Consider the following 9,265-nt stretch of genomic DNA (forward strand, 5'->3'; position numbering starts at 1 on the left):
CCCTTCAGACAAGAGAACTAAACAACCTTTATGTCGTCATTGTTGACATTAAATGTACGTGTAGTACACAATTACTGGGAAATAACATAAAATTCAAATGATAAATGGATCTACTTTTGCATCGCGAGATCGTTAGATGATGAAGTAAATGTGTGTACATTAAGAAAAGACAAACATAATCATGCCGGGAGGTGATGCAACAAATATTTGCAAATGGGACGCGATGGGACGCGGCCCTAAAATCAAAAGTAGTTATCGTTCACCTCAACTTTAGAAGAGTTAACCAATCAATTAGATCACCTTTCAATGTGGTGGTAGAATGTTTTATAAAATACATATTATTTACCTTTAAAAGCAGCAACCAATTCGTCTGAAGAGCTCGAAACCAAATCATACTGTCTCTGGGTAAAACACTGAATTTCTCCTTCATCTGATTGGTAGTGATATGACGAACCAGAAGTCTCCCTCGTCAAAGAGGAAGACATAGTTATGGCTTTACAAGTGTTCTTTTTTCGGTATTGACACTTGCTGGAAATAAAGTGTGTTCATGTTTTACATAATATGCAGTGCCGTTTCAACCTCTCAATCCAGTCCAATACTGTCATCCTTTCACAAACCATCTCTTCATTTGACGAGCCATGGACGAAATATGTTCTTGGTCCTTTCTTATCACAAAACACAATTCCTTCTATGTAGCCTACAGCTACTTGTAGAATGTATCGATTTGCTGATGAAAGTTCATGAAACTTTAGTTTGATTAGACCTGAAGGTATTTCTGTAGCAAACCGACCACTGGCATACAGTATAGATGTATTTCGGTTTATTTTATTTGTCAGTTTTGCTAAAAATAATTCTTTGTTTATACCGAGTTCATAAATGTCTTTTGAAATTGCTTTGATACGATATTCGCCACTGTCAACAATGTCGAATCCAACAGCGCTCAAAACTTTAGATTTTTTTACTTGATCGATCGTTTCTGCAATTCCTATAAAAACTGAACCACCCCCAAGGACTTTTGAAAACGATGTAATATTGTCCTTCAGTTTTAGATCTGACCAAATGTAGTCAAAGAGGCTGTCTACATCGCTCGTTAGTTGTAGATTCTTTTTCAAATTAGGCATGAATGCCTTATGTTCCACATGTCTAGACTCGTGAAAGGTTTTGATATCAGCAGGCAGATTCCTTAAGTTTGCATCAAAACACTTTTTGCTATCTTTCTCTTTTAAAAGGGCAACAATGTTCACTGTGGATGGATTTTCGTTTTCAATATCATTCCGAACTTTAGTATTAAAGTCGACTGTCGAAATTGATTCAGTTTTACGTACTGTTAAGTGAACAAAGGCAGTGTGATCTTTGTAATATTCAACACAACTTAGCCATTCCCTCTTAAATACATTCACAAACAGTGTGCCGTCCTCGATCAGTGCCTCTAGTCCCTTGCTAATAAATTCATCAAAATATTCTAAGCATCTGTCACTTTCGTCTTGACCTTCAAGGTGAACAAGAATAGACCCCCCTTTACTGTTTCTCAAAGCAGCTGCACGCCGCTTTATCTGATCGAGCACCCTTCCTTTAGCCGCACATTTCTTTCCCTTTACCACTGAACGACTTGTATGTACTACGAATATATTCTCGACGGGAGACCTTTGGCTGTATTTGTGGCACGCCTCCTCACACTGACTACATGTGTCAGTAGATCTTCCTTAAATATAATATGAAGAAAATCGTCAAGAAATGTTCATAATACATATTTTCGTTCAACACTGCCTAAATATAGTACATGGTCAATAGAGTGAAAACAGTTATCAATATTTATTTAACCTTAGATTCAGTTAATAAATTATTGATCATCGCATGAATTTCAGTTAATACGGTTTTGTTCATTACCTTTAGATAGACCAGAGGCCATAAGACGTTCATGTCTGCTCAAACATCTTTACCCTGCAAGAAAAAAGTAAACAATAACAGATCAGTAATTTTTTTAATAAACTTGCCTGCGGTTGTTACAAAGCCCAGTTGTAAAAAGACTTTCAATAGGGAGCACAACGGGTAGGATGCGGCAGGAACTGGTCAAACAACATGCAAGAAGTTGAACCTGTGCTCCGACATTGCTTAACCTATTAACTGTTTTTAAATCCTTATGCAAATTGACTGCAGACTATCGATGTTAAAACGAGGAGTGACTAAGATGTTAAAAAGTCTTCAGGTCCTCAGACAAATACCAGGTTGTGCTAATCTTTATTTTGGCTGTTGCTTCAATTCATGTACAGTATACTAACTAAATTTTGTGAACATTTAAATAAACGCATTATACATGTTTATTGAAACATCAGTGCCTTAGGTTTGTTCATTGTTATATCACTGTCATTAGAGTCCAGACAAGTATAAGATACGGCCAGCCAATGACATCTGAGGACATCGACAAAAACATTTTAACCATCCGGCCAAGAGCGTCATATTTGGTTCAGAGGAAAATTTGCTGAATCATTTAAAGGGCAAGTTCACACGGAAATGAACCATTTTTTCTTGTACTTTTTCCACATTAAAAGTGTTAACATAGAAGTATCATAGACAAAAATATAAAAACATCATATTTAATTAACATATTTATTGCACTAAAACGATTTATATTTTTCACATTTACCAAGTGTTCTATTTCCATAACAAAAACACCATGGCTTATGCCCCTTGCAATATGACGTCATTGGTGCCAATTGATAAACATTATGACGTCATCATGCTTTGTTAGAGCCGCTTCACGTGGTGTAGGTACAGTTTTGTGATTCTAGCATCTCAGATGCCAGCCAGAATTGTGTTATGCTGAGTCACCACTGCGCCGGAGTGTGTCGTAGACCATGTTGTTTTACCGCAAACTGGTCCTTGATATCTTTTGCGTTGAGAATAGACAGGGACCCAGTTGAATTGGCACCAATTACGTCATAATCTAAGGGGGATAACTCAGGCCTATTTCGCTCGTAAAACGAAGGCCTCATAACGGCATATCACTTTTACACTATTGTGAGCTTCCTACTTTCACTGTGAAAAAAAATGAGTGTATATTTTCAAACACAGATACTAACTAATTCTAAAATTGCGTTTTGTTTAGAAAAAGAAAGAAATTGATTTTTGCGTGTACGCTTCCCCTTTAAGGTTAAGACTGCCAAATATGAGATTCTGGTTATATTTTACAGTCTCATATATTGGTTCTACTTTTAAACAAGCGATTCGTATTTAAATCAGCGAAAATAAACTAAAAGATATAAAATTACAAAATTTTGAAGACATTACAAAAACACAGGTGTACAGCTCTAGCCAGTTGCTATTGCGGTTTCGGGGGAATAATGTGCTGTATGCACTTCATAAGATGTTCGGCGACATATAGGATAAAGCATGTATGTAATAAAGTGTTATGGTTTAGTCTTATTGCTATAGGTATACGTGATACTACATAAAAGCTGTATTGGTGACAATGTTGATAATAACAAAGGAAAAATGTCGATATATATTGAACTGACAGCCTGACTATGAAAATAATTAGTATTTTCTGCATCTAATATGTACCATAAAATATTTATGAAAGTGACAATACCCTTCCAATAATTATATAAAATATATACTGAAAAGAGTCAAGTGTACTATTCCGACTGTATCATAAGCATGTGTTTATGATTCACTATAACATACTGACAGTACTGCTAACTATATATGTAGGTACATGTATATGTAGGCTGTCAAATAAAGATATTTTCCCAGAAAATGCTTGAAATAAAAGAAATTGTTGCACATGAGGTTCATAACTTTAATTGCGAAAACATCTACTTTTGCATAGGCAGCTGAATAAAATATCTAGTTTCCATACAAAAGGTTCAATATTTAACATTGTTTACTTGTCGCCTTACACTTGGATAACCACATAACAACATAAACAACAAAAACTCTTACAGTAAGTCACTAATTGTGTCTGCAATCACTGGCAAGTTGATTACATGGAATTATACAGCATACATAATTAATAATTTTGCCACAGCATTTATGTATTCTGTGTTAATATTACAGCATAATGTCAGTGAGTGAGTATGGTATTACGCCGCTTTTAGCAATATTCCAGCAATATTACGGCGGGGGACACAAGAAATTGGCTTCACACATTGTACCCATGTCGGGAATCGAACCCAGGTCTTCCGCATGATGAGCAAACGCTTTAACCACTGGGCTACCTGACCGACACTAATAAATAGAGGAATCATCACGAATGTATTTTGATATGGGAAATATAAACCGAGTCTTAGTTAATCGGTATTTGTCGAGCCTTTGACATGAGTGATGAATTCTATTTATCATTTTCACATTATTGTTTCCCTTTTAAGAAATAAATGCATAGGAATTAACATCAGAAATTTGTCGAAATCTTAGGTATAGATCGTGCGAAGTGATACATGTTTTCCATTGCCGTGTGAACCAAAATAAACAACCTGTTAAGGGGAGCATTTGATATTTAGGATAGGGGATGTAACTGTAGATGCACAGATGAATGTGATTTTGAAACAAAGCTTTCTGGTATAGCCTCCCCTCTATACAACCTTCCGAAAAAAATGCATCTTTCGAATGGTCGAACAATTGCCAACAGGCATTGGAAAAGGTAAAGCAAGCCCTTACAACAGCCCCCATACTTGCATATCCCGACCAAAACAAACCCGTCATCCTCACAACTGAAGCATCTCAAACTGGTGTTTGTCCCACTTCATTGAATGATTGATGACATCATCAACGTAGGCATCAACACCCTCAAGATTGTCTGTAATGTAATGGAGCGTTCTTGAGCCCAAATGACATCACTTTGTATTGTTAAAGTCCATCTGGAGTCGTGAAAACTGTCACCTGCTTGGCATGCTCAGTCAGTGGAATCTGCCAATACCCATTCAATAGGTCAAACTTGCTTACGTTAAGTTAATGCTTCCAACAAAATACGGTTGATATCTATCTCTTAGTTCCAGAGAAGAAGTAGTTTAAAGCAATATAGCCAAATTACCCCTATTTGGCCCCGCCCTTCAGACCCTTTGGGAGTCAGCTCCTCCATTTGTACAACTTTGAATCCCCACCACTGGAGAATGCTTCCAACCAAATATGGTTGATATCTATCTCTCTGTTCCAGAGAAGAAGTCGCTTAGAGCAATATAGCCAAATTACCCCTATTTGGCCCCGCCCCTCAGACTCTTGGGTTGTCAGCCCCAGCATTTGTCCAATTTTGAATCCCCAACACCTATGGATGCTTCCAACCAAATATGGTTGATATCTATCACTAAGTTCAAGAGAAGAAGTACTTTAAAGCAATATGGCCAAATTAACCCTATTTGGCCCCGCCCCTCAGCCCCTTGGGGGTCAGCCCCACCATTTGTACAATTTTGAATCCCCACTACCTAGGGATGCTTCCAACCAAATATGGTTAATTTCCTATTAGTGGTTCAGAAGAAGAAGTCGTTTGAATAAATTATGGCGTGCGGACCCGGTGAGCTAATAATTAACATTTATTAACTGCAAACAGCTATAAAAAAACACACCACAGGACGAGATAATATCAGCTATATCATTCTAAACAAAGTATCCCTTAAAGTACAAAAAATGTGACTACAATTATACAACAAAATGTATATCCACAGATACAACCCCATCACTATGGAAACACGCCAAAGTAGAACCAGTCCTGAAAACAGGAAAAAACCCAAATGAGCCTGGCTCCTACCGCCCCATTTCCCTCTCATTTATGTAAAATACTAGAATCTATAATAAATAACAGGCTCAAGCATGAAAATTCAGTAAAAAATCTAATTAGCTCTGACCAAAGTGGCTTCACATCCAACAGACAAACCTTAGAGCAGATTTTACATGTAGAACAAGACATTAGAATAGCACAGGCATAGACACAATATGCTTTGGCCATATTTATAGATTTCAGCAAAGCATTTGACATGGTCTGGCACAATGGCCTACACAGAAAATATAACAGTTAATTCCCATGACACACTATCTGATACCCTGCCATTACAAAATGGCACCCCATAAGGTAGCATATTGTCGCCGACTTTATTTAACTTTATGATCGACGACATTTTTTTCTACAAATTCTATTACAAATTTCAACAGTAATATTTGCAGACTACCCACAGACAATGCGACCGCGATGCAACCTCTTGGCAAGTGATTTCCTTTGGGACCGACTGGCGATCTCTGAGACAGGTGCAACTACTTCTGTCCATATTTCGAATTAAGGTACGGTCGCCGATCAATCAGCGATAGGTTTTGCAACTTGTCAGTGATTGATCGGCAACTGTTCACCGCAGATACAGCGAAATGTTTGCAACTGCTTGAGACTGATCGGTGACTAGTCAGCGAATATCCGGTGACTTGTTGCATCCTTTGTTGAGATTTTGTTGGCTCTGGCTCAATTGCAGCAGACCTGTGCACCACAGCAGTTGTCTCTATTGGATCTCCTACAATTTCTGGTTCTATTGTTTTCCTGCCTTTACGGACCATAGTGATGAATGGAAATAATTGATGTGAACTCTCTGAGTTCCTATGGCAAAATGATGCTGTAATGCACAGACAGGTCTTTTTATAGACGGTGGCATGTTGCAAACCCAACGGCGAACGATTTACACATGCTTGGAAACCACTTTGCAACCGATTGACAACCAGTCACCGACCAATCACCGATAGGTCGCCACTAGGTTGCAAAGAGTCAACAACATTGTGTAGACGAAACCAATCACCGCACAGTGAAAATAAAATAGCACCACTTGGAGACCTCTAGGAGACCAATGAAACCTCCGAGCGACCAAATCAGTCATTGTGCATGTTCAAAAGACTTGTTGCGACCAAATGGGTTTCGCGCCCACTTGGAAACTTTGTAGCGACCTCAGTGAAACCTTTCAGAGACCCCTGAAATCTCATTGCGATTGTCAAATATTTTGGTCGCCAGTAGGTTGCATCGCGGTCGTATTGTCTGTGTGACTGGGGCTTAACATGATAAAGTAGAACACCAGTTATCTTTCCAGCTCCCAATGTCAAGGTCACATACCAAGCCACACTCGCTCACTGCCATCAACACCTGTTCGACCTCGCTACCAGAGTTGTGAAATATAAGCACCAAAGGCTGGAGCTTGCAGGAATATTAATCGACATAAGGGGAAAGTTGACGGTTGGAAAATTGAAGTCATCCCTCTTGTCATACAGTCTTATGGATAGTGTTTTGTCACTATGAATCTCTATGCATAGATGTAATAATATGAAACAGATGAGGCGGTCTCACTGGCCTCCTTTATGTCTCATTCAGACGGGTAAATCAGTGGAAGGGAATCGGCTATTTGATTGTCATTGAACGATATCAGATCATCGATGTACCTGAAGCTTAAGTTAAATGAACAATATTTAGCTCAGCTCAACATGATATGTAACAACTGGGATATAGAGGTATGTGACAAATGGGAGGTGTAACTTATGGAAGATAACCTATTTCTTCGTAAAAAGTAATTTATTGATTTAATGCCGTATGTAGGATTTTTATGGGACCACCACGCCGTCAGCGCATGTGGTGGGTCATGGCTATATTCTCTAATATTGTCGATATTGATTCAGTTTTACCTACTCTAAGGAGAACAAAGTCAGTGCGATCTTTGTAATCTTCACTGTCACTTAGCCATTCCCTCTTAAATACATTCACAAACAGTGTACCGTCCTCTATCAGTGCCGTTAATCCCTTGCTAATAAATTCATCAAAATATTCTAAGCATCTATCACTTTCGTCTTGGCCGTCCAGGTGAACAAGAATAGACCCTCCTCTGCTGTTTCTCAAAGCTGCTCCACGTTGCTTTATCTGATCGAGGACCTCACTTTTGCCCTCACATTTACTTGCCTTCCTTTTCACCACTGAACGCCTTGTATGTACTATGAATATATTCTCATCAGACGACCCTAGGCTGTATTTCTGGCCCACCGCTTCACAGTCAGCACTCTTCCTCACCTCTGTTACACTCCCACTGTCAGTGCATGGGGCAGTACATCGTCCTTAAATAAAATAGATGCAAAACGTTATGAATGTTCATACTATACATGTTCGGTTGATTACAAACAGTTTGTGAAAAATTGAAAGCAAATGTCAACTGAGGTAAAATGAGAAATCAACACGTGAAATTGTTTGATAGGCATTAATTAGAAGTTGACGGATGACAAGATAGACACAATTTTATGGATAACAACTTCTTTAATACTGTGAAAAGTGACGTTTTGGTATAGATCCTTATACCGGTCTTGCTAGTCCCTCATTCAGTCTTGCTTGACAACGGTATAAGTATCTATACCGAAACGTCGCTTTTCACAGTATTAAAGAAGTTGTTATCCATAAAATTGTGTCTATCTTGTAATACGTGAAATGCTGGACTTCATCGTTGACAAGACCTTTAGGCAAGAGGTAGGTATTCCCATAAGAACCAGTTGTGTCTCCCTTCTTGCTGATCTGTTTCATTATGCAGGTGAATCGCAATTTCGACTCGGATTGGCAAGATCAAAAGGAAAGTCGTTTGATCAAGGTTACAACATTCAAGGCCTTAGTTGGTACTAGTATTTCAAAGGGTTTTAAATTTGACTCATCGTGAGAACGTTCAGATTAAGGAACCACCTCCTTGTGATTTTTAATTGGTCATGTTTATAAATGTTAAATTTCCCGCTGGGTTTTATACTGATTGGGCCTTTATTGTATATAAAACATCTTTTGACAGTGCAAACGCGGCACCTTATCTGTATGGTCTTAATACTTCTGTTAGTTAAAATGGTATCGGATTAAAGACACGCTCTATAGCCTTGGCTGACTTCCCGAGCGGGAGTATACTCTTCAAATGTCCGTGCTTTATCGCCCCTCCAGGATAAGGTGTTTCTCTAGTGTTGGTGGCGTAAGTACTTAAACTCCATAACTCGCATCAGTGAAAATATATGATGCCCCTTGCAATGCCCATTTTTGTCATATTTTCGCGTGTGTTTTTTTCGGAATTGACTTGTGACAGATGTCACCGTTGGGGCAGAGTTTGCTCAAGCTTTTGCGAGAATTTGATATCATCATTATTTGAAAATGATTCATAAAGACATGCAATCAATTGTGCATTTAGCAGATATTTCTTATGATTATGGAAAGGGTTTTGTCGCTTTTATACGATTATTGCCTGATTTTTAGTTAATTTGGTCTTTGTTGATTACCTTTAGGGAGATTAGATGCCAT

At 38.3% G+C, this 9,265-nt stretch overlaps 1 protein-coding gene across 1 annotated transcript; it reads right to left on the minus strand.

Annotated features, from left to right (window-relative positions):
• Positions 1–545: 545 nt before the first annotated feature.
• Positions 546–9,265, minus strand: LOC139469346 (uncharacterized). Its single transcript, XM_071251492.1, has 3 exons — positions 9,244–9,265; positions 7,639–8,061; positions 546–1,324 (listed from the first exon to the last, which is right to left on the minus strand). Exons 1-3 carry the CDS (start codon positions 9,263–9,265, stop codon positions 546–548), a joined length of 1,224 nt encoding a protein of 407 aa, XP_071107593.1.

The sequence above is a fragment of the Haliotis cracherodii genome, unplaced genomic scaffold, assembly GCF_022045235.1.
Source record: "Haliotis cracherodii isolate W230 unplaced genomic scaffold, xgHalCrac1.p SCAF_2, whole genome shotgun sequence".
NCBI classification, from domain to species: domain Eukaryota; kingdom Metazoa; phylum Mollusca; class Gastropoda; order Lepetellida; family Haliotidae; genus Haliotis; species Haliotis cracherodii.